At 42.5% G+C, this 25969-nt stretch overlaps 1 protein-coding gene and 1 pseudogene across 3 annotated transcripts in view; one reads left to right on the top strand and one right to left on the bottom strand.

The window, feature by feature from the left end:
- AEBP2 (AE binding protein 2) overlaps positions 1-25969 on the top strand; it is a 228858-nt gene that overhangs the window by 10563 nt on the left and 192326 nt on the right. For all 3 annotated transcript variants that reach the window (XR_004059564.1, XM_010370992.2, XM_030938854.1), the window contains one exon: positions 14423-14630. Coding sequence is in view for 2 of the 3 variants with exons in the window: in XM_010370992.2 (XP_010369294.1) it covers positions 14423-14630 (208 nt within the window). In the remaining variant the exon portion in view is untranslated. The remainder of the gene's footprint in view (positions 1-14422; positions 14631-25969) is intronic.
- LOC115899939 lies at positions 6713-7961 on the bottom strand (annotated as a pseudogene).

Below are 25969 nucleotides of genomic sequence, written 5' to 3' on the forward strand. Positions count from 1 at the left end.
ATTTGATGTTGTCATTGTTAGGCTCAAATCTGTTTCAGTGGCCTAAGTTCTAAATTTGGGACAATTTCTTTGCACCCTCAGTATTGCTTTCTATGACTGACCTTGAATTTTTATGAAGCTAATTGACTTGTAGGAATCAAAATTTAATAGTTTATCTTGTTAGTAAAACTATCTGCCTGAATGGGTCAAATTTTATGTAGATGTTAAATATCTCTTTTGTGTTATGCACTATGAATATACAAAACCAAAGAACTTTTGCTTGTGTGCTACACTAGATGAAAGTTTTGCATACTAGATGAAAATGTCAGCCTGGCACGGTGACTCATGCCTGTAATCTCAGCATTTTGGGAGGCTGAGGAGGGAGGATAGCTTCAACCCAGGAGTTTGAGACCGGCGTAAGCAACATAGTGAGATCCCATCTCTACCAAAAAAAAAAAAAAAAAAAAAAAAAAAAAAGAAAACAGCCAGATGTAGTGGTGCATACTTGTAGTCCCAGCTACTCAGGTGGGAGGATCACTTGAACCTGGGAAGTTGAGGCTACAGTAAACTATGATTGTGCCACTGTACTCCTGCCTGAGTGACAGAGTGAGACACTGTCTCAAAAAAAAAAAAAGAAAAAATATGTCGTTTTTTTAAGTTGCACTAAAGAAGTATTAGTGCCATTTTGATGTATACTGTAGGCTGTATTTCAGTTATTTCTTAAATCAATTCAAGTTTCTCCTTTGAATGTATAGTAGTAGTATGACAGTTTTTTTGGCATTACTGTTTTGCGCTTGTTTGACTATGGGCAAATCTTAGTTTATCTGAAAGAAAAGGATATGAATAACAGTTTATTAGAGTTGTAAGCTTTACAGAGTTCATACACATCAAACATTGTTCCAGTTATTTCGGCGCTCTGGCAGCCCTTTTCCAACATTTAGTGGTTTAAAACTACAGCATTTATTTTACTTACGAATCAGTGATTTGGGCCGGGTTCTGCAGGGTCAGCTTATTTCTGCTCTACTAGGTATCAGCTTGTGGAAGCAGCTTAAAGACTAGGGACTGGAATCAGAATGCCCACTGACTTATGTCATGTATCTGTCACATGTCTGGTGCCTGGGCTGGGAAGACTCAAAACAGCTGGGACTCAGAACAGCTGGGGCTTCTCAGGCATCCCTCTCTAGCTCTGTGTATGTTCTTCACGGGATCTCTTCAACTTTGCAGCTTCAGGGGAGCCAGATTTCTTAAATGGTAGTTGAGGACCCCCAAACTGAGTGTTCCAAGAGCGAGCCAGGCTGAAACTGTATTCCCTTTTATGACTTAGCCTTGGAAGTCTGGCAACATGACTTCTGCAGAAGTCTTAGGCCTCATCAAATTCAAGGGGAGGTAATACAGACCACACCTATTAGTGCTGTGTAATAAGAAGAGGAATAAGGATGGGGTCTTTCAAAAGTGACCATCTTTTAATTTTTTTCTATTTTTGAGAAACAAGGTCTCGCTTGCTGGGTTGACCAGGCTGGAGTGCAGTGGCTATTCATAGGCACAATCATGGCATACTGCAATGTTGAGCTCTGATACTCAAGCCGTCCTACCACCTTAGCCTCCTGAGTAGCTGGGACTACAGTTGTGCATCACTGCACCTGGCCTAAAAGTGGCCATCTTTTATTTTATTTCTATTTATTTATTTTTGAGGTAGATTCTTGCTCTGTCATCCAGATGGGAGTGCAGTGGCACAATCTTGGTTCACTGCACCTCCACCTCCTGGGTTTAAGTGATCCTCCCGCCTCAGCCTCCTTAGTAGCTGGGATTACAGGTATGCACCACCACACCCAGCTAATTTTTGTATTTTTAGTAGAGGTAGGGTTTCACCATGTTGGCCAGGCTGGTCTCGAACTCCTGATCTCAGGTGATCCGCCCACCTCAGACTCCCAAAGTGCTGGAATTTTATTGAGATGGAGTTTCACCGTATTACCCAGACTGGTCTTGAACTCCTGAGTTCAAGTGGTGTGTCTGCCTCGACCTCCCAAAGTGCTGGGATTACAGGCAAGAGTCACTGCTCCTGGCCAAAAGTGACCATCTTTAAAAAAATACAATCTGAGGCCAGGCGTGGTGGCTCACGCCCGTAATCCCAGCACTTTGGGAGGTCGAGATGGGCGGATCACGAGGTCAGGAGATCGAGACCATTGTGGCTAACACGGTGAAACCCCGTCTGTACTAAAAATACAAAAAATTAGCCGGGAGTGGTGGCGGGCGCCTGTAGTCCCAGCTACTCAGGAGGCTGAGGCAGGAGAATGGTGTGAACCCGGGAGGTGGAGCTTGCAGTGAGCCGAGATTGTGCCACTGCACTCCAGCCTGGGTGACAGAGCAAGACTCTGTCTCAAAAAAAAAAAAAAAACAATCTGACACAAGCACATAGAACAATGCAAGATATATAGCAAATGCTCAGTGTTAGCTGTTAATATAAAAAGTGGGCCGGGCGCGGTGGCTCAAGCCTGTAATCCCAGCACTTTGGGAGGCCGAGGCGGGCGGATCACAGGGTCAGGAGATCGAGACCATCCTGGCTAACACGGTGAAACCCCGTCTCTACTAAAAAATACAAAAAACTAGCCGGGCGAGGTGGCGTGCGCCTGTAGTCCCAGCTACTCGGGAGGCTGAGGCAGGAGAATGGCGTGAACCCAGGAGGTGGAGCTTGCAGTGAGCTGAGATCCGGCCACTGCACTCCAGCCTGGGTGACAGAGCGAGACTCCGTCTCAAAATAAAATAAAATAAAATAAAATAAATAAAAAGTGGAAGCACGATTTAGAGTGCCTTTTGCTATTTTATATAGTAGGTTACATAATTGCTTTTTCTCCTTAATAGTCATAACCTGTAACAGGCAAGGTTGTTCATGGTTTTTTCTTTCTTTTTTTTTTTATTGTTGTCGTTCATGGTCTTCTTGAAGTACATGTTTGTTTCATTTGGTTGTTTTAGCTTTTAATCCCTTTGTCAGCCTAGAATAAATACTAGGGCAAATACTTATAATCTGTTTCAATGAATGGAGATGAGAAATGGTAATTCAAGTAAAGAATTTTTACTCTTAGAATTGTGCATTAGGTGTGCAATTTCAGAGTTCTTAAGATATAGGGGATTCTTAAATGTTTTTGCAATGTTTTGAATTTTACCCTTTAAAAAATTGATTATAAGGGTGGGAGAGACATAGTGTGATCTTTCTAGTATAAGTGGCAGTTTTATAGATGAAAGGAATATTACCTGTTAGCTGAATGATAGTTTACCTGTTAATATGATTAGATTAGGATTTCCTTTGTGTTGTTGTAATGTTTACCTAGTTGGATAAATAGGCTTTGAAAAACTCTATAGACTTAACGTTCCTTCTTAAAAGTTTTTTTGTAGAGATGAGGGTCTTGTCATGTTGCCCAGTCTGGTCTCGAACTCGTGGCCTCAAGCAGTCCTCTCACCTTGGCCTCCCAACGTGTTGGGATTATAGGCATGAGCCACTGTGCCTGATCGATCTATCTATCTATCTATCTATCTATCTATCTATCTATCTATCTATCTATCTATCTGTCTCTCTCTCTCTCTCTCTCTCTCTCTCTCTCTCTCTCTCTCTCTCTCTCTCTCTCTCTATTTTTTTGAGGAGTCTTGCTCTTTTTCTCAGGCTGAGTGCAGTGGCTCGATCGATCTCAGCTCACTGCAACCTCCGCTTCCTGGGTTCAAATGATTCTCCCCCTCAGCCTCCTGAGTAGCTGGGATTACAGGCACGTGACACCATGCCTGGCTAATTTTTGTATTTTTAGTAGAGATGGGGCCAGGCTGGTCTCAAACTCCTGATCTCAGGTGATCCGCCTGCCTTGGCCTCTCAAAGTGCTGGGATTATAGGCGTGAGGCACCTCACCCGGACACATGAATTTAAATTTGAAGTGGATGTTTGTGGATGATACATGTTTATGTCAGTTTTAGCGTCCAATTTCTTTCTTTGTTTTTTGAGACAGTCTTGCTCTGTCACCAGGGATGGAGTGCGGTGGAGGTGGGATCACAGCTCACTGCAAACTGCACCTCCATGGCTCCAGTGATTTACCCCACCTCGGCCTCCCAAAGTGCTGGGATTACAGGCTTGATCCACCGTGCCTGGCCCCCAATTTGTATTTTTATTCTGTTTTGGCTGCTTGGTCTTGCAAATCTGATTTGGAGATGTGGACAGTCTCCATGTCTCCATGTGTACCTTAGTTTGTTCTTTTTTAAGTACAGGGATGGGGTCTCGCCATGTTGCCAGGCTGATCTCCAATTCCTGAGCTCAAAACGTTTGCCGCCTCTGCCTCTCAAAGTGCTGGGATTAACAGGTGCGAGCAACTGCGCTGACCACATTAGTTCTACTGATTTAGGAACAGGGATTAGTAGTAAGGACATTTTATTTGGAAGACAACATTGCTTAATGACTTTAATTGTTTTTACTTCCCGTCACAAATGCAAAAATGGTTAGAACCTCACACTGAGACTCTTAATACTGTTTTATGTCAAATTGTAATTGTTACCCCACACACACACTTGGCTAGACCCGTAAGTGAAGGGACGATTCACAAAGTAATTGTGGGGAAAGGCCTTTAATTGGTTAAGGTATAAGGTATATGATTTGCAGGCATGATTTTATGTGAATGAAGATGTGAAGGCGTAAATCAGGGTGGTAGAAACACCAGTGCAGCAGAGCCGTAGCCTTTTTATTCAGTGATGTATTTGTAGAAAATTCTGAAATTCGTAGATTTTAGTTTTTTTGAATGTCAATAAATTATGCTTGATTTCAGGTTATACACTCTCAATCCTTCAAGTCCTTGTCCTCTACCTTCCTTTAAAGTTAGACATTTCAGTGTTTGCTTTGGCGGCACGTATGCTAAAAAAATAAAGTTGGACATTTCAGTAGGCTAGACCTCACTAAAGGTATGACAGGTGGGTGGAGGGGGGAGAATGACCCAAAATTACCAAGGAAAATCTACAACACAAATAAATTTGCTCACAGAACTGAAAAGAGGACTGCCAATAAGGCTTGCCCCTATCCATTTGACCTCAGACTGATTTTCAAATTCAGCAGTTAACTTCAGAATAAAATAAAAGTATTCCCATTTAGAAACATATTCTTTTGATCTGTTTTAGGGAGGTGCTCAAGCTTTGGTGGTTCTCAGATTTTGTTGTTGTTGTTGTTGTTTTTTTTTTTTTTTTTTGAGACGGAGTCTCACTCTGTCACCCAGGCTGGAGTGCAGTGGCCAGATCTCAGCTCACTGCAAGCTCCGCCTCCCAGGTTCACGCCATTCTCCTGCCTCAGCCTCCCGAGTAGCTGGGACTACAGGCACCCGCCACCTCGCCCGGCTAGTTTTTTGTATTTTTAGTAGAGACGGGGTTTCACCGTGTTAGCCAGGGTGGTCTCGATCTCCTGACCTCGTGATCCACCCGTCTCGGCCTCCCAAAGTGCTGGGATTACAGGCTTGAGCCACCGCGCCCGGCCTGTTGTTTTTTTTTGAGATAGAATCTTGCTCTGTCATCCAGGCTGTAGTACAGTGGCACAGTCATAGCTCACTGCGGCCTTGGACTTCTAGCAATCCTCCCACCTTAGCCTCCTGTGTAGCCGGGATTACAGGCACGTACCAACATGCCCAGCTAATTTTTTTCTTTTTCTTTTTAGAGACAGGCTCTTGTTATGTTGCCGAAGTTGCTCTTGAAGTTCCAGCCTCTAGAAATCCTTCCGCTCCAGCCTCCCAAGTTGCTGGGATTGTAGGCTTGAGCCACTGCGCCTGGCAGAAGTCGTATTTCAATAGCCCTTTAAGAAAATTGTGTTGCTGTTTGGTAATAAGACAACACTTGGCAAGTGGTAGTTTCTTAAAGATTACTTGCAATGTGTAATCAGAAACCATATTAGTGAACTCTTCTCAGTTACTTTAAGATCATAGTTTTGTCCTTCTCAGTCATGGTAACATAAGCATCCATGTATTGTTTCCTATGCTCATGCACCTTGGCATTTAGCAAACTGATCTTTATAACTTTCTCAATATTGGCAATATTCAGAATCAGCCCTGGTCACGTCCACCAAGCGGATACTTGCCTGGAAGTAATTTGAGTCTCAAAGATGGGGCTGTTCTGGATGTATGAGTGAGATAGGCTTTGAATTTCCAAATGACACTGTTTTTATAAAATCATGCAGTTGGTCGCTCTAGCTGTTGGGTGGAAAACTGGTCTGCTAGATAGTTTCTAAACTAAGGGAAAAGAGAAAAAGAGAATGTTGTTGATGTTGAAAATATCTCAGGTTGCTCCCTAAATATTCCATTGGCATCTCTAACAACGTGTGTGTAGGTGTGTTTTAAACTTAAAAATTCGGTTTACCATTTTACCGTATGAAACAATTTCTTAGATGGTTTGGTCAGTTTCAGTTGGGTAACGATACTAGTCAAAGAGATTTTTTTTTTCTCATTAAACTTTTTTAATGGGTCTCAAAATTCCATGACAAATTTTTGGTCAAGTTGTTTCCATTAAAAAGTACTGATTTTAAAAACTAATAACTTAAAACTGCCACTTGCAAAAAAGAAAACCAAAGTGGTCCGCAAAACATTCTCCTTTCCTCTGAAGGTTTTACAATGCATTGTTATAACCAGTCTTTTACTACTAAACTTAAATGGCCAATTGAAACAAACAGTTCTGGGACTGTTCTTCCACCACTGATTAAGACCAGGGTGGCAGATATTAGGGATAATATTCATTTAACCTTTTGAACTTTCTGGGCGGATTTGGTGACCTTGCCCAAGCAGCCTTCTTGTTCACTGCTTTGATGACATCCACCACAACAGTCTGTCTCATATCATGAACAGCAAAGCGACCCAGAGGTGGATAGTCTGAGGAGCACTCAACATACGTGGGCTTGCCAGGATCCATATCAACAATGGCAGCATCACCAGAGTTCAAGAAGTTAGGGCCATCTTCCAGCTTTTCACCAGAACAGCGATCAATCTTTTCCTTCAGCTTGGCAAACTTGCATGCAGTGTGAGCCGTGTGGCAATCCAGTACAGGGGCATAGCCAGCACTTATTTGGCCTGGATGGTTCAGGATAATCACCTGTGTAGGGAAGCCAGTTGCTTCCATTGGTGGGTCGTTTTTGCTGTCACCAGCATCGTTGCTGTGATGAACATCCTTGACAGACACATTCTTGACATTGAAGCCCATATTGTCTCCAGGAAGAGCTTTCCTCAAAGCTTCATGGTGCATTTCGATAGATTTTACTTCAGTTGTAACATTGACTGGAGCAAAGGTGACCACCATACCAGGTTTGAGAACACCAGTCTCCACTCAGCCAACAGGAACAGTACCAATACCACCACTTTCTGTAGACATCCTGGAGAGGCAGGCAAAGGGGCTTGTTAGTTGGACGAGTTGGTGGTAGGATGCAGTCCAGAGCCTCAGGCAGCGTGGTTCCACTGGTATTGCCATCCTTACGGGTGGTTTTCCATCCCTTGAACCAAGGCATTTGGCTCCCACATGTTGTCACCATTCCAGCCAGAAATTGGCACAAATGCTACTGTGTTGGGGTTGTAGCCAATTTTCTTAATGTAAGTGCCGACTTCCTTAACAGTTTCCTCATATCTCTTCTGGCTGTAGGGTGGCTCAGTGGAATCCATTTTGTTAACAATAACTATGAGTTGTTTCATCCCCAGTGTGTAAGCCAGAAGGGCATGCTCCTAGGTCTGTCCTTTCTTGGGGATACCGGCTTCAAATTCACCAACACCAGCAGCAACAATCAGGACAGCACAGTCAGCCTGAAATGTCCCTGTAACCATGTTTTTGATGAAGTCTCTGTGTTCTGGGCCATCAGTGATACTCACGTAGTACTTGCTGGTCTCAGATTTCCACAGGGAGATATCAGTGGTGATACCACATTCACACTCAGCTTTCAGTTTATCCAAGACCCAAGCCTACTTGAAAGAACATTTTCCCATCTCAGCAGCCTCCTTCTCAGATTTTTCAGTGCTGCTTTTGTCGATGCTACCACATTTGTAGTTCAGATGGCCAGTAGTGGTGAACTTGTCTGAATCTACGTGTCCAATGAAATCAATGTTGATATGAGTCTTTTCCCGTTTTGGCTTTTAGGGGTAGTTATCACAACACCTGTGTTCTGGCGGCAAACCCGTTGTGGAAAAAAAAAAAAAAGCTAGTCAGAGAGATCTTTTTGGTTCCTACTACTCAAAATGTCACAGCAGCATCAGGTGGGCACTTGTTAGACATGCTTTATCTCAGGACCTACCCTAAACCTACTGAATCAGAATCTGCAGTTAATAAGGGCCCTTTTGATTTATATATACATGAACGTTTGAGAAATACTGCTTTAGATTAAGCTATCTGCATAGTGTGAGTGTATTGTCTGGCTTAGGTATTCTTCCAAATATCAGGCTGTATAGGTCTTCACGTTTCATGAAATCAGTAAATGTTCATTGAAAAGGGGAATTAACTGTGTGAAAAAATTTAACATCTATATGGTCCTAGAAATACTGTAAATTTAGGTGAGTTGTCTCTTGTTATGTAACGTTTTATAGGAGGAAAGGCACTGCTTCTTGTGAATCCCTGTCTACCTCAGGGTCCTGTCACAATCAGAAGTTACCTGTCATTTGTGTTTTCTGTTCTCTACTGTTGCATCAGGTCTGTTGCCTTCATCATGAGAATGGAGAGGACCACTGGTGGTAGCATGGGTGTGGGGCCAAAAGGGAGCCTGGAGTCTTAGGATTGGATATTTCGTAGAAGTGGGAGGAGCCTAAGAGGGGTGAAGCAGAACTTCCTTTGGCCCTTATCAGCTTAGGGGAGACTGTGTGTGTGGGATGTCTTGAGTGTCCCAGGACCTGCCTCTCACCTTGTCTACCATTGTATTCACAGCTTAGTCCCCAGTGGTAGGCAAAGCTCATGCTCTTAACATTTGTATTATGCTGTCTTTATCAGGAGCTACATACACATGAAGTATTGTTTCAAGTATGTGATATCACGCATAGCCTCAACAATGCTTACTCTTCCCAGATTTTGGACTTTTTTATACGGTTCCTTTTCTTTGGTAAAGGTAATGAGCAAAAGTACATGAAGTACTATGTAGATAGATTCCATAATGATGTTTCACAGGTGTATAAATCTCTCTTAACCTTACTTTGTCCAGTTAAAAAAATTGATTTGATGTTCAACTAATTTTGGACTTTTTTTTTTTTTTTTTTTTTTTGAGACGGAGTCTCGCTCTGTCACCCAGGCTGGAGTGCTGTGGCCGGATCTCAGCTCACTGCAAGCTCCGCCTCCTGGGTTCACGCCATTCTCCTGTCTCAGCCTCCCGGGTAGCTGGGACTACAGGCGCCGCCACGTCGCCCGGCTAGTTTTTTGTATTTTTTAGTAGAGACGGGGTTTCACCGTGTTAGCCAGGATGGTCTCGATCTCCTGACCTCGTGATCCGCCCGACTCGGCCTCCCAAAGTGCTGGGATTACAGGCTTGAGCCACCGCGCCCGGCCAATTTTGGACTTTTTAATAAAAGCAGTATAGGTACAACATGGTTAAAATGGTATAAAAAGGGTGTATACAGTGAAAGATAAGTTTTTCTCCCACTCATCCCTTCCCCTAAATATTCACTAGGTTTCATTTATCTTTCTGTGCCCTTGGAGACTAGCTATATCTCTGTCTCCCTCCCCCACTTAGGTATGCAAATTGGAACATTACTACCCTGCACTTGTGTTTATTTTACTTAACTATACCTTGCAGATTGTTCCATGATAGTTCATTGAGTTTTTTTTTTTTTTTTTTTTTTTTTTTTTTTTTTTTGAGACGGAGTCTGGCTCTGTCGCCTGGGCTGGAGTACAGTGGCCGGATCTCAGCTCACTGCAAGCTCTGCCTCCCGGGTTCACGCCATTCTCCTGCCTCAGCCTCCCAAGTAGCTGGGACTACAGGTGCCCGCCACCTCGCCCGGCTAGTTTTTTGTATTTTTAGTAGAGACGAGGTTTCACTGTGTTAGCCAGGATGGTCTCGATCTCCTGACCTCGTGATCCGCCCGTCTCGGCCTCCCAAAGTGCTGGGATTACAGGCTTGAGCCACCGCGCCCGGCCTAGTTCATTGAGTTTTATTACTTTTCCTGAGATTGTTTATAAATTGGTTATGATTGGTTGTTCACTTAGAATTATTAGTATTTGCCTTGGAGTTAAATTAGTATGGTTTATGTAAGTATGTGCTTTACAGTCCAATGTTTTAAAATATATAAAGCAAGTGATAGGGAAAATAGGTGACCATTTCAGGATTAAGGACCTCATGAAACTTGAAATTTCCTTTTTTTTGAGACGTAGTCTCTCCCTGTTGCCCAGGCTGGAGTGCAGTGGTGCTTTCTTGGCTCACTGCAAGCTCTGCCTTCTGGGTTCACACCATTCTCCTGCCGCAGCCTCCGGAGTAGCTGGGACTACAGGCGCCCGCCACCACCCCTGGCTAATTTTTTCTATTTTTAGTAGAGATGGGGTTTTACCGTGTCAGTCAGGATGGTCTTGATCTCCTGACCTCGTGATCCGCCCTCCTTGGCCTCCCAAAGTGCTGGGGTTACAGGTGTGAGCCACCGCCCAGCCAAGGGAAACTTGAAATTTCTAGGGTTTAAATAAAATTTGTATTTTGGTATACAAAACCACCATACCCAAGGTTAGTCCTGCAACAACAAACAGTATATGCATATTCAGATATTCAAGAACTTATTCACATTTGAGAGTTTTACAGAGATTACAGAGTTTTAGAATGAAGCCTTAGAGATGCAATTTAGAATCTTATGTTGACTAGGCAGGTAAATATATATTTATTGCGTTTAACTAACTAGGTAGATAGGTGAGCTTAGATACTAGAATAGCCTTTAAAGGAAAACCCGAGACATTTTTCATATCTGAAGCATCCTACAAAAATATCTGCTTTTAAAAATGGATATGTTTCTCGCGTGGGTAACAATACAAGACTCCGCCTCTACAAAAAAAAAAAAAAATTAGCTGGGTGCAGTGGATTATGCCTGTAGTCCCAGTACTTTGGGAGGTCAAGGCAGGAGGATTGCTTGAGCCCAGCCTGGGCAACATAAAGAGACCTCGTGTTTACAGAAATTTAAAAAATTTAGTTGACCATAGTGGTGCACACCTGTAGGCCCAGCTACTCAAGAGGCTGAGGTAGGAGGATCACTTGAGCCTGGTAGGTCAAGGTTACAATGAGCCGTGTTAGCACCACTGCACTATAGGCGTGGCAACGGAGTGAGGATTCTGCCTTAACGTCCCCCTAACCCCCCACAGTGGGTATATTTGATGTTAGACACAGATCATTATAAAGCTTACGTAAGCTAACAAAATTCATGTAAATTTTCTCCAGTGTGAGTGAATGGGTTGTATTGGTTTATAGGTGAATGTTCTCTTTAGTTTTTGAGACAGAGTCTTGCTCTGTCACCCAGGCTGGAGTGCAGTGGTATTATCTTGGCTCACTGCAGCCTTCTTCTCCCAGGTTCAAGCAATTCTCTGCCTCAGCCTCCTGAGTAGCTGGGACTACAGGCGTGTGCCACCACGCCCAGCTAATTTTTGTATTTTTAGTAGAGATGTGGTTTCACCATCTTGACCAGGCTGGTCTTGAAGTCCTGACCATGTGATTCACCCACCTTCAGCCTCCCAGAGTGCTGGGATTATAGGCGTGAGCCCCCGCACCCAGCCTGAATGTCGGTTTTTTTTTTTTTTTTTTTTTGTTTGAGATGGAGTCTAGCTCTGTCACCCAGGCTGGAGTGCAGTGGCACATCTCTGCTCACTGCAGTCTCCGCCTCCTGGGTTCACGCCATTTTCCTGCCTCAGCCTCCCTAGTAGCTGGGACTGCAGGCACACACCACCATGCCTGGCTAATTTTTTGTATTTTTAGTAGAGACGGACTTTCACCATGTTAGCTAGGATGATCTCGATCTCCTGATCTTGTGATCTGCCCGTTGCAGTCTCCCAAAGTGCTGGGATTATAGGCATGAGCCACTGTGACCTGCCTGAATTTTTTTTTTTTTTGAGACGGAGTCTCGCTTTGTCACCCAGGCTGGAGTGCAGTGGCCGGATCTCAGCACACTGTAAGCTCCGCCTCCCGGGTTCACGCCATTCTCCTGCCTCAGCCTCCGGAGTAGCTGGGACTACAGGCGCCTGCCACCTCGCCCGGCTAGTTTTTTTTTTGTATTTTTTAGTAGAGACGGGGTTTCACTGTGTTAGCCAGGATGGTCTTGATCTCCTGACCTCGTGATCCGCCCGTCTCGGCCTCCCAAAGTGCTGGGATTACAGGCTTGAGCCACCACGCCCGGCCTGAATGTTCTTTTTTTTAAGAAGGTATATGCTGTGGTTGACTGTCATGATGCCTGCAACTTTGAAATGATTCAGGGAGGCCGGGCGCGGTGGCTCAAGCCTGTAATCCCAGCACTTTGGGAGGCCGAGACGGGTGGATCACGAGGTCAGGAGATCGAGACCATCCTGGCTAACACAGTGAAACCCCGTCTCTACTTAAAAAATACAAAAAACTAGCCGGGCGAGGTGGCGTGCGCCTGTAGTCCCAGCTACTCGGGAGGCTGAGGCAGGAGAATGACGTAAACCCGGGAGGCGGAGCTTGTAGTGAGCTGAGATCCGGCCACTGCGCTCTAACCTGGGTGACAGAGAGAGACTCCGTCTCAAAAAAAAAAAAAAGAAAAAATAAGAAATGATTCAGAGAAACAGATTACAGATAGCAAATACGGTAAAAATGTTAATTGAATTCAGATTTAGCTTATATTTTGTGTCTTTGAAATTTTCCATGATAAAAACTTGGCAGGAGGGAAGCATACTTCTTTGAAGTTAATATAATTTTAACAACTTGACTTGTGTTATTTCTTAAATTACAAGCAGATACACACCTTTTCACAGAGTTAGTGTGAAAACATTCTTCCTCTTGACCCTTATGATTGAAGTGACTTTCTTTTTTTTTTTTTTTTTTTTGAGACGGAGTCTTGCTCTGCCACCCAGGCTGGAGTGCAGTGACCGGATCTCAGCTCACTGCAAGCTCCCCCTCCCGGGTTCACGCCATTCTCCTGCCTCAGCCTCCCGAGTAGCTGGGACTACAGGCGCCCGCCTCGTCGCCCGGCTAGTTTTTTGTATTTTTAAGTAGAGACAGGGTTTCACCGTATTAGCCAGGATGGTCTCGATCTCCTGACCTCGTGATCCGCCCGTCTCGGCCTCCCAAAGTGCTGGGATTACAGGCTTGAGCCACCGCGCCTGGCCGATTGAAGTGACTTTCATGTAATTTATTTATTGAGAAGATTTTGAAAAAAGAAAATTAAGTGAATTGCTTTTAAAATTAAGGAAAAAGTATGGTACATTTTATTAAGATGTGAATTTTTGATCATTTTGACCACTAATAATATGATTTTTTTAATAAATAAAAGAGTTACTACTATGTAATACTTTATTTTATTTTTTGAGACAGAGTTTTGCTCTTGTTGACCAGGCTGGAGTGCAGTGGTGCGATCTCCACTCACTCCAACCTCTGCCTCCCGGGTTCAAGAGATTCTCCTGCCTCAGCCTCCTGAGTAGCTGGGATTACCGGCACTTGCCGCCACACCCGGCTAATTTTTTGTATTTTTAGTAGCAATGGGGTTTCGCCATGTTGAGCAGGCTGATCTCGAACTCCTGGCCTCAGGTAATCCACCCGCCTCGGCCTCCCAAAGTGCTGGGATTACAGGAGTGATCCACCACGTCCAGCCATATGTAATACTTTAGTAAATAAAAATTAAAAGGGATTGATTGACATTTTCAGTCTTGTTTTTATGGCTAGAGATGAGTTAAAAAAATAAAATAAAATTTTAGGGCCAGGAAAAGGTTTTTTATTTGGACTTTAGAAAAATCAGAGACCAGTTTTCTCTCTTCTGCTTTTTTATTTAGCAGAGAAAATACTGCAAAATCTCCCCAGTTCTTTGATATGAAAAGGAGTAGGATGTGGCAGCAGTTATATTTTCAGATTAATGATTAGAAGAAATTTCAGGTCAACAAGTGATTTGCAGAGCCATAAAGATAATGCTTTGATTATGTATTATTTACAGCTGGAAACTCTTACTTTCTCATGCTTCTTTGAACTGTGGAAGGGATGAGATGTGATAAGCTGTGTGTGGGTGTGGGTGTGGTTTGTTTTCTGTAAGATATAGTATTGAGTTCATGCCTGCCAAAAGTTGCTTAAATTATTCCATATCTGATTTTGAGGTACTGTCGTGTTTCTGTCTTGATTTGTACTTCATTGCCAACTAATTAATATCAAAGCATTGTTGTTTTCTAATGGAGAATATGGTTACTATGCTTTGCTCACATGGAGCAGAATGTCAAGTGGTAATCTTAAGTATTTATAAGATCATATTCATGTTAGTATATTTCTAGGAATAACACAGCCTTTTTTCTTCTTTTGTAGCATAAGCAGTACTATAATGGATGTAGACAGCACAATTTCCAGTGGGCGTTCAACTCCAGCAATGATGAATGGACAAGGAAGCACTACTTCTTCAAGCAAAAATATTGCCTATAATTGTTGTTGGGACCAGTGCCAGGCTTGCTTCAACTCTAGCCCAGATCTGGCAGATCACATCCGTTCCATACATGTAGATGGTCAGCGAGGAGGGGTTGGTTTTGTCATTTCTTTTTTTCACTCCCTGTTTTCCTTAGTTTTATTATAATTGCTAGTTAGGCTTTTTTGCTGCAAGTAATTTGGGATTATTTTTACAAAGGCATAATTTTTTCAAGTGAATTTTTAATAATTATTTCCATATACTTGATAGAGTCAAATAAAAATAGGGTATGTGTTGGATTTTAGTTTGCTTTTAGCTACGTTATTTTGAAGAAATTAGACTTTTAAAAATATAGTAGGTGACAGTATTATAAATGAATACAGTGTATTCCAGGGTTCTGATGTTTTGAGTTGAGAACATTTAGAAATAGCACTGTCTTGGTTTTCTTTGTTAGAGGATCCTAAATTATTCCTGATGCTTAAATTAACTGGGGAGACTATTGATACCAGGATTAGTATATGCAATTCTATTAAATGACAACCTGAACTCATTATTTGTGAGTGAGAGTTGATCATCTTTCCCAGAACTGATTTAGATGGAAAGTTCTGATTCGTCAGTATTGACCTATATCCTTTCAGGAATACATTTAATTGTGTCAGTTCATGTAACTTCTATTAGGTACTGAATAAAGAGCTAAGCAAATGGGTAAGCCAAAAGTAATGTGGCAGAATATTAATTTATACATTGTTTCAGCTTTACCTAGATTTTTGTTGAATAGTTATCACACTTAGTGCATTTTTCAGAAATTAATGTCACAGTGTAAGGGCAAGTAATTTATTAACATTAGGCCCCACATTTCTTATCAGCCCGCCATCACTACTGAAGAACAGATAACTAACACAGTAAAAACCATCATGGTTTAAGTTAGTGGATAACTGTTTCCAAGGTTCTGTTGATACTTAAGAGTATAGTATTGATCTTTTTTTTTTTTTTTGAACATCCAACCAAGTCAACATTTCTAACATTTTAAGCAGTGATGTCATACTTGAATTTTTTTTTTTTTTTTTTTTTGAGATTGAATCTTGCTGTGTTGCCCAGGCTGGAGTGCAGTGGCGTGATCTTGGCTCACGACAGCCTCTGCCTCCTGGGTTCAAGTGATTCTCCTGCCTTAACCTCCTGAGTAGCTGGGATTACAGGTGCTCGCCACCATGCCTGGCTAATTTTTGTTTGTATTTTTAGTAGAGATGGGGTTTTGCCATGTTGGCTAGGCTGGTCTCGAACTCGTGAACTCAAGTGATCCACCTGCCTTGGCCTCCCAGAGTGCTAGGATTACAGGCATGAGTCACTGTATGTGGCCGAAATTTCTTTTAAGACATATTTTTGGCCGGGTGCGGTGGCTCAAGCCTGTAATCCCAGCACTTTGGGAGGCCGAGACGGGTGGATCACGAGGTCAGGAGATCGAGACCATCCTGGCTAACACAGTGAAACCCCGTCTCTACTAAAAAATACAAACAACTAGCCGGGCGAGGTGGCGGGCGCCTGTAGTCCCAGCTACTTGGGAGGCTGAGGCAGGAGAATGGCGTGAACCTGGGAGGCGGAGCTTGCAGTGAGCTGAGATCCGGCCACTGCACTCCAGCCTGGGCAACAGAGCGAGACTCCGTCTCAAAAAAAAAAATTAAAAAAAGACATATTTTTCTCTGTCACAATATATTATAATGTGTCAGCAGTCTTTTGATTACTCAAACTTGATAAGTAAACACTTGTACATTTGCCTTCAAATTTGTCAAGAATTTGTCTCAGACTTCTTGTTAGAGTTAATAGGTATGATGTCTGAGTAACCAGTAAAATGTTATACTTACCTATGATTTGTTAATTAACTGTGTCCCTCATATGGTATTTTCAGTGTAAAACCCAGGTCAGTGGTTAGGCTACTTTGGTAACCCAGTCTTCTCCCCCAAGCCATATGTCAGATACTTAGAGTGAAATATCTTAGCAAGTTTGTTTTCTGGCTTTTGTAGATCTGCTTTTTGTAAGCCAGTGCTTGATGTCACTTGGTATCTACCATTTTTGAGCATCATGGCATGATACTTTTTTGTCACTTGACTTAGCAACTGTATATAGAATCATGAGCTATTTGGAAGATCACTGGGCTTCTCTTAGTAGATGTGGGAGCGGGAGAATTTCACATTTCTGAGTCTTGGAATCCCGCAGGTTGAGTTGGCATACAGCCTGATGAGAATTTCAGCCCTTTCCAGATTTTTAGAAAAAATATAATTACAATCTGATTTTTGTTTTTTAAAAAATTAATTTTTTTTTTTTTTGAGACAGAGTTTGATTCTCGTTGCCCAGTCTGGAGTGCAGTGTTGTGGTCTCAGCTCACTGCAACCTCTGCCTCCCGGGTTCAGGTGATTCTCCTGCCTCAGCCTCCCTAGTATCTGGGATTACAGGCGTGAGCCACCATGCCCGGCTAATTTTTTTTGTATTTTTGGTAGAGACGGGATTTCACTATGTTGGCCAGGCTGGTCTCGAACTCCTGACCTCAGGTGGTCCACCTGCCTTGGCCTCCCAAAATGCTGGGATTACAAGTGTGAGCCACCGCACCCGGCCAAGACTGATTTTTAAAATAAATATGTCATGTAATCACAGTAACTATATACATGTACCTTGCTGATATTATAGAATTAGACATGAAATGTTGGCGTTTGTCCCGTAAGTGTAATATTGAAATGAAAAATCTCCCATGTCATTTCTTGATCCCTTATTCAAAATATCACTTGATTACCAATAATAAGATTCTGTAGCTGATTTTAAGAGTAATGCTGGCCGGGCGCGGTGGCTCAAGCCTGTAATCCCAGCACTTTGGGAGGCCGAGACGGGCGGATCATGAGGTCAGGAGATCGAGACCATCCTGGCTAATACGGTGAAACCCCGTCTCTACTAAAAATACAAAAACTAGCCGGGCGACGAGGCGGGCGCCTGTAGTCCCAGCTACTCGGGAGGCTGAGGCAGGAGAATGGCGTGAACCCGGGAGGCGGAGCTTGCAGTGAGCTGAGAGCCGGCCACTGCACTCCAGCCTGGGCGGCAAGAGCGAGACTCCGTCTCATAAAAAAAAAAAAAAAAAAAAAAGAGTAATGCTATTTGGCCGGGTGCGGTGGCTCGTGCCTGTGATCTCAGCTCTTTGGGAGGCTGAGGCGGGCGGATCACGAGGTCAGGAGTTTGAGACCAGCCTGGCCAATATGGTGAAACCCCATCTCTACTAAAAATACAAAAATTAGCTGGGTATGGTTGTGCGCCCCTGTAGTCCCAGCTACTGGGGAGGCTGAGGCAGAAGAACCGCTTGAACCCGGGAGGCGGAGGTTGCAGTGAGCTGAGATCACGCCACTTCACTCCAGCCTGGGCGACAGAATGAGACTCTGTCTCAAAAAATAAAATAAAATAAAAGGAGTAATGCTATTTTGACCAAAGATAGGAGTCCTGACCTTTGAAGGACATTATTTGCTAACCTATAAATGTGAAGGATCAAATAATGTAGAAAATGTATTCCAGTTTTTTCCCACACACCAGTCATTAGGGTATAGACTACGGTTTGTTTGTTTGTTTGTTTGTAGAGATGAGGTTTCACCATGTTGCCCAGGCTGGTCTCCAACTCCTGGACTCCAGCGGTCTGCCCGTCTTGGTCTCTGAAAGTGCTGAGATTATAATAGACTATGTGTTTTGAATGATAAAATATGAATGAGAATTTGAAAGCTTAGTACTACTATAAAAGACAAGAAAACTCGATCTGATTTTGTGCTTTGAGATTGACTTTGTGTTTGTTTTTTCTCTTCTCTTCTCTTCTCTTCTCTTCTCTTCTCTTCTCTTCTCTTCTCTTCTCTTCTCTTCTCTTTTCTTCTCTTCTCTTCTTCTCTTTTGTTTTTTTTGAGATGGAATCTCTTGTTGCCCCGGCTGGAGTGCAGTGGCACGACCTCAGCTCACTACAACCTCTGCCTCTCGGGTTCAAGCAATTCTCCTGCCTCAGCATCTCAAGTAGCTGGGATTACAAGTGTGCACCACCAAACTCAGCCAATTTTTGTGTTTTTAGTATGGATGGGGTTTCACCATGTTGGCCAGGCTGGTCTTGAACTCCTGACCTAAGGAGTTCCTGAGGAGGACCTGATCGTCCTCCTCAGCCTCCCAAGGTGCTGGGATTACAGGCGTGAGCCACCATGCCTAGCAGGTTTTGTGTTTTGAAGAGTAGTTGTCGGTTGGAACATCAGATTTTTTTCTTTGAAATGAACTTTAAGAAAACAAAAACATTTTCGGCTGGGTGCAGTAATCCCAGCATTTTGGAAAGCTGAGGCAGGTAGATCACTTGAGCTCAGGAGTTTTCAGGCTAGCCTGGGCAGCATGACAAAATCCTGTCTCTACAAAAATTAGCTGGGTGTGGTGGCACACGCCTGTGGTCTTAGCCACTCAAGGGGATGAGGTGGGAGAATTGCTTGAGCCTAGGAGGTTGAGGTGCTGTGAGATCGCACCACTGCACTCCAGCCTGGATGGCAGAGTGAGATCCTGTCCCAAAAAAAAAACAAAAAACAATTTTAATATACAGTTCAGGGGCTTTAAGTACATTCACCTTATTGTGTAATAATCACCCACTGTCTCCAGAGCTTGTAAATTACCATCCCAAATTGAAATCTATATCCATTAAACAAACTTACTGTCTGCTCCCACTAGCTCCTGGTAACCACAGTTCTACTTTCTATCTCTGTGTGTTTGACTGTTGTAGGTATCTAATTAAGTAGAAAACACCTGATTTTGTTGGCCTAATTATTTTTTTAGATTTCTTCTTTCTTCTTTCTCTCTCTTTTTTTTTTTTTGAGGCGGAGTCTCGCTTTATCGCCCAGGCTGGAGTGCAGTGGCCAGATCTCGGCTCACTGCAAGCTCCGCCTCCCGGGTTTTACGCCATTCTCCTGCCTCAGCCTCCCGAGTAGCTGGGACTACAGGTGCCCGCCACCTCGCCAGGCTAGTTTTTTTTTGTATTTTTTAGTAGAGACGGGGTTTCACCGTGTTAGCCAGGATGGTCTCGATCTCCTGACCTCGTGATCCGCCCGTCTCGGCCTCCCAAAGTGCTGGGATTACAGGCTTGAGCCACCGCGCCTGGCCTCTTCTTTCTCTCTTAAGTGTTAAAGTGTCATCATGGAACAGAAACAGATGAGGAAAAAATTGGTAACCCTAGAAGATTTTATGCTTCTGATTATTGAAAGATGACAATTTTACTGGAGCAGTAAGTTAGCAAGATCTAAACTATATTAATTTCTGTTCCTTTTTCTCATTCCACTATAATCTTTGCCCTGGGGAGAAAAGCAAAACCATTATATAACCACTTAGCATTGTTTTTTCCCCCCTTTTAAGCTGTTTATGTTGCTATGTTCATGTGGACTTCTTTGGAGGCTGAAGTCAAGTGGAGTTTAGATTTTCCTGGCCTGATTTCTACATTAAAATCAAACTAATCATTTAAACACCAAATTATGAATACACTTTTTTTTCTTAGAGATGAGGTCTCACTGTGTTGCCCATTCTGGTCTGGTCTTGGCTTCCCAAAGTGCTAGAATTACAGGCGTGAGCCACCATGCCCCGACCAATACACCTTTTTAAAAAAAAATCATCAGAGTGCCTTCTACAATTTCAAAAATAAAAACAAAACAGGCAAAAAGAGAATCAAACCTATCTTTACTGTTAAGTATGATAGAATTTTGTTACTGTTGCCCAGGCTGGAGTGCAGTGGTGCAATCTCCTCTCACTGCAACCTCCACCTCCCAGGTTTGAGTAATTCTCCTGTGTCAGCTTCCTAAGTTGCTGGGACTACAGGTGTGCTCCACCACACCTGACTTACTTTTGTATTTTTAGTAGAGATGGGGTTTCACCATGTTGGCCAGCCTAGTCTCGAACTCCTGAGCTCAGGTGATCCACCCGCCTCTGGCTCCCGAAGTGCTGGGATTACAGGCCTGAGCCACTGTGCCTGGCCTAGGTCCGTTCTTCTGTGTGTGACTGATTTCTGAAGATTAGGCTCTGAGTTATCTTACTAATGAAATTTCAAATCCCAGTGTCCTCTTAATATACACCTAAGTCTTGGAAAGTGGGGAACTTACAGGACTTTAGAGGCTCAGTGTAAAATATACTACTGCTCTTTCTTTCTCCGCTATTTCTCACATAAAAACGATTTCTGGAAAGCTGTTTAGGTTTCTTGATCTAGGATTTATTTTCTGTGTCATTTCAGGTTTACTTTTGCATATATTCTTTGGTGTGTTGTTTTGCTGAGAGGCAAAGTGAGGCGATTTTGGGCAAGGGAGGAATATGATACGATGTTATTGGAAGACTTGAATGAGTCCAGTTAACTATAGCACTCAGGAGGTCAAGGTTGCAGTGAGCTATGATTGTGCCTCTGCCTTCCAGCCTAGATGATAGAGCAAGACTCTGTTTCATTTAAAAAAAAAAAAAAAGAAAGAAAAATAAGGCTTGATGGTACCGTGGAATCATCGATCCACCCCCTCTGCCTGACTTTTGTGTTTTTTTTTTTTTTTTTTTTTTTTGTTAATGAGACAGAGTCTTACTATGTTGTCCAACTCCTGGGCTTAAGCAGCGCTCCCACCTCAGCTTCTTGAGTTCCTGGGATTCCAGGCATGTACCACCACACTCAGCTGGCCTACCTGACTTTAGATGGTGTCGCTCTTTTCTTTTTGTGTCATTTTACTGAAAACAAGATCATTTACTCAGTATAATTAGGCCTTTATTTTGGCATGTAGATTATTCTGTTAACTTGTTCTGCATTTAGAATATATTTGGCTGATTTTAATTTACTGGTAATAACTGAATTTCCTTGTGCATACTTACTCTGGCAGGTTAACATTGCATTTTTTTTGCAGTGGATATTTCATTTATTTACAGAAAGATTTCATGGATTCATTTGTGCTCTTCAGGTGCATAGGTGTTTGTGCATTTGTCTGTACTATCATACAAGCCATTTTAAGTATAGGCCATTCAAATACATTCAAATACATACACTGGTACAAGGATACACTGGTTCATACACTGGTTCAAGGATATTGACCAAAGTGAAGGAGACTCAGGCAACTCTTGGCTCCCAGGTTTGTACCGTCCTTACTCACTTTGGGCGTTTTGGAGAAGATTCCTGAAGGTAAAACCTGTTCTGATAGAAACTCAGTACTTTGTAGAGTTCTTAACAGAAAGTCGAAACCTCCCTGTAACACTGAAATTTTAGACATCTACATCTCATGTGTAAGGCCCTTGTAAACTTGAAGATTTCTTTGGCAGTCCAAAATATATATGTTTGTTTTTTGAGATGGAGTCTCTTTCTGTCACCCAGGCTGGGGTGTAGTGGAGCCATCTCAGCTCACTGCAACTTCCACCTCCTAGGTTCAAGCAATCCTCCTGCCTCAGTCTCCCAAGTAGCTGGGATTACAGGCATGTGTCATCACACCTGGTTAAGTTTTTGTATTTTTAGTAGAGGTGGGATTTCACCATGTTGGCCAGGCTGGTCTTGAACTCCTGACCTCAAGTGATCTACTCACCTCGGCCTCTCAGAGTGCTGAGATTACAGGTGTGAGCCACTGCACCTGGCCCAAAAATATTCTTTTAATGCCTGTGTGAGTTTAAAATTTCTTTTCTTGGACGTTCTGGCAGGAAAACCTGATGGCAGTTATTTTGAAAAGGAACCTTTGGTGTCTAATATAAACCCAGTTATTTCATTGACTGGTCTTTCTGAGATAATATAACTTGTATTTTCATAGTGTTTTGGACTTACCAAATGTGTGCTCAGAGTATTTCTGATGAAAAAGGAAGTAGATGATTCTTCCAAGATTACATAGCTACAAAGTGAAAGAGCTGGATTGAATTCAGTTTATCTTCTTACAAAAAAATACTTATCTAGGATCCCACTGTTGGCTCCAGTCGGAGTGTAGTGGCATGATCTTAGCTCACATAGCCTCAAACTCCTGGACTCAGGCAATCCTTCTACCTCAGTGTAGTAGCTGGGACTGTAGGCACGCATCACTACGTCTGGCTACTTTAAACATTTTCAGAGTTGGGATCTTGCTGTGTTGCCCATATTGGTCTGAAAATCTGTCTTGTAGCCATCATCTTGCCTCAGCCGACCGAGCAGCTGGGATTCCAGGCACGAGTCACTATGCTCAGCAGGTTGTTTTCTGTTTCTGGTACGTCTAATACAGCCTAATACGACACAATTTGCTGTATCATGAGAGACTAGACTTTGGACTCCTGTGTCTTATTCTGTTAAAATAGCCAGACCTTAATTCATTTTAAAATAGAAGAACCATGGCAAATTATATTCTTGAACATACTCCTTCCAAATTTGGATATAATTGGAATCCTATGGTATTTGATTTTTGATTTTTCAGTGTTAATCTTTTTTTTTTTTTTTGAGATGGGGTCTCGCTCTGTCGCCCAGGCTGGAGTGCAGTGGCCAGATCTCAGCTCACTGCAAGCTCCACCGCCCGGATTTACGCCATTCTCCTGCCTCAGCCTCCCGAGTAGCTGGGACTACAGGCGCCCGCCACCTCACCCGGCTAGTTTTTTGTATTTTTTTAGTAGAGACGGGGTTTCACCATGTTAGCCAGGATGGTCTCGATCTCCTGACCTCATGATCCGCCCATCTCGGCCTCCCAAAGTGCTGGGATTACAGGCTTGAGCCACCGCGCCCAGCCTAGCTCTATAGTCATGTTTGCTCATAGGAAAAAAAAATAGAAGCCGGATACTGCTGTTTTCACCAAATTTAGTGATTGAGTATTGTTAGGTAGAGGCAGTGCTTATTTCGAAGGAACTAAATCCTATCTTTAATAAGAGTATTGCAGAGTAGGGCAGGGGGAGTCACTTAAGAATCCTTTTAACGTTAAGGAGAATCCTTCTGTCACAAAAGTTGTTACAGGAATGATGTTGATATTGTTCCCAAATACTTTCTTTAAGGCATTTCTGTTTATGTATTAGGTTAGTGCACAAGTAATTGCCTTTTTTTCAATTACATTAATGACAAAAACAGCAATTACTTGCACACCAAACTAATAGTGTGATTTATGAGAGAATTTTAAACCAACCCCTGATTCCTCTTCTTTTTTTTTTTTTTTTTTTTTGAGACGGAGTCTTGCTCTGTCACCCAAGCTGGAGTGCACTGGCCAGATCTCAGCTCACTGCAAGCTCCGCCTCCCAGGTTCATGCCATTCTCCTGCCTCAGCCTCCTGAGTAGCTGGGACTACAGACGCCCGCCACCTCGCCCGGCTAGTTTTTTGTATTTTTTAGTAGAGACGGGGTTTCACCGTGTTAGCCAGGATGGTCTCGATCTCCTGACCTTGTGATCCGCCCGCCTCGGACTCCCAAAGTGCTGGGATTACAGGCTTGAGCCACCGCGCCCGGCCAGATTCCTCTTCTTTATTACTTGGATTGAAAAATAAGACTTTGAGTCTATTAGTAGTTTTTTTTTTTTTTTTTTTTTTTTTTTTTTTTTTTGAGACAAGATCTATCTCTTACTGCCCAGGCTGGAGTTCAATGGCATAATCATAGCAGCTCACTGTAGCTTTGCCCTCTCCGGCTCAAGCAATTCTCCCACCTCAGCCTTCTAAGTAGCTGGGACTACAGGTGGACACCACCCTGCCTGGTTAATTTTTGTGTATTTTGTATAGACAGGGTTATGTATGGCATGTTGCCCAGGCTGGCCTCATTCCTGGGCTCAAGCAGTCCTCTTGCTTTGGCCTTCCAAAGTGCTGGGGTTAGAGGTGTGAGCCACTGTGCCTGGTGAGTCTAGTAGTCTTGATTTCAAAAATTGATAGCATTAATTACCCATGTGTGATTATTAAACAATATTGAATTAATTTCTATAGCATTTAAGTTTTTTGTTTTTTGCTTTTTTTTTTGGAGAGAAGGTCTCACTCTGTCACCTACACTGGAGTGCAGTAGTGCCATTGTGGCTCACTGCAGCCTTCATCTCTTGGGCTTGATCAATCATCCTGCCTCAGCTACTGCACCCCCTCTCCACCGCCCCTGAGTAGCTGGGACTACAGGTGCATATGCCATTATGCCTAGCCAATTTTTTTTGTTACTTTTGTAGAGACAGGGTTTTGCCATGTTGCCCAGGCTGGTCTCGAACTCCTGAGCTCAAGCCATCCCCGTCGGCCTCCCAGAGTGCTGGAATTGCCGGTGTGGGCCACCACATCGGGTGCATATAAGTATTGCTTTGTATTTTTTTCTGTTCCTAGATTTATTTTTAAAAGTTACTTTTAACTCTGAGAACCTTGGCCATTAGTTTATAAACATGTTCTAGGGTTGGGAATTTTGAGTATGAAGGAGGTAATGTTATGAGTTCCTTTATCTCATACTTAAACTAGCAAATTCGTTGTGGAGTCAGGATATGCAGTAACTTCTCTAAACAGTCTTGTCGAATGGCAGTGTTGGTATTGCCTTGTTTATACCTATTTGAGATAAGATGATTTTGTTTTTGAGTAAAAATTGACCTCGATTATTTGTTTATAGACTGTCAGTTTTTCTAGTCTATTAAAAATTTTTATTTTAGGCTGGCTGAAGAAAGATTGTATATCTGTCTTGTGTTCTATTTGTATGTAGTGTATTACAATCTTCAAAGTGTGACTCTATGATTGTTCTTACCTTAGAAAAGAATAGAGCCTTTAAGTAGTTCTTTCAAGATAATGACTGTGGTAGACCCTTTTTTTCCTGATGTTGGGAAGCAGTTTTCAGTGTGTGGTTTGATGGAAATATCATCAGTTAGGAAATTGACATGTCACTGGTAGGAAGATGATAAAGATTAGTTTGTTAGTTTTGGTGCTTTCCATACCTAGTTATACTTAGTACCCTGAACCTAGAATGTGGGTCTATGATGAAAGTATGGTAGCTCATGTCTGTTGTTTTTATTACTGTATTAATATTTTGTATTCAATTTGTTTCATAACAAAATTTCATATTCCAGACAGGGTCTCGAATATGTCTCTGTGTCATAATCGAGATAGAAATAATTCTTCATGATTACAACAATACAAGAACAAATATTGTTAGTATGCTTGTGAGACCAGGATATCACCAGTAAAAAATTGTAATTTGATAATTTTCATTCATTCTTTGAAGTTGAAAATATCCGTGTCTTCTAATTAACATTTATTGGTCATTTCATTAATTTTTTTATGCCTTTATATTTTCCTGCTATTTAAAATTAGTAGATGTTTGTTCTTTTGTGCAGTAAATACAAAAATGTAAATAATGGCCCATGATCTCAGTTCCGAGGGATATGTTGCTAATGTTATATATGTTTCCTTCTGAATGGTATTCTGTGATCTATGTTCCTATTCCTTACTGAAGGTGTGGTCAGTAGCATTAAGGGTGGCTCATACTAGGATGTTTCGACAGTTTATATTAAGCATTTTGATTGGCTTGTACAT

This window comes from Rhinopithecus roxellana, chromosome 10, assembly GCF_007565055.1.
Source record: "Rhinopithecus roxellana isolate Shanxi Qingling chromosome 10, ASM756505v1, whole genome shotgun sequence".
Lineage (NCBI taxonomy): Eukaryota > Metazoa > Chordata > Mammalia > Primates > Cercopithecidae > Rhinopithecus > Rhinopithecus roxellana.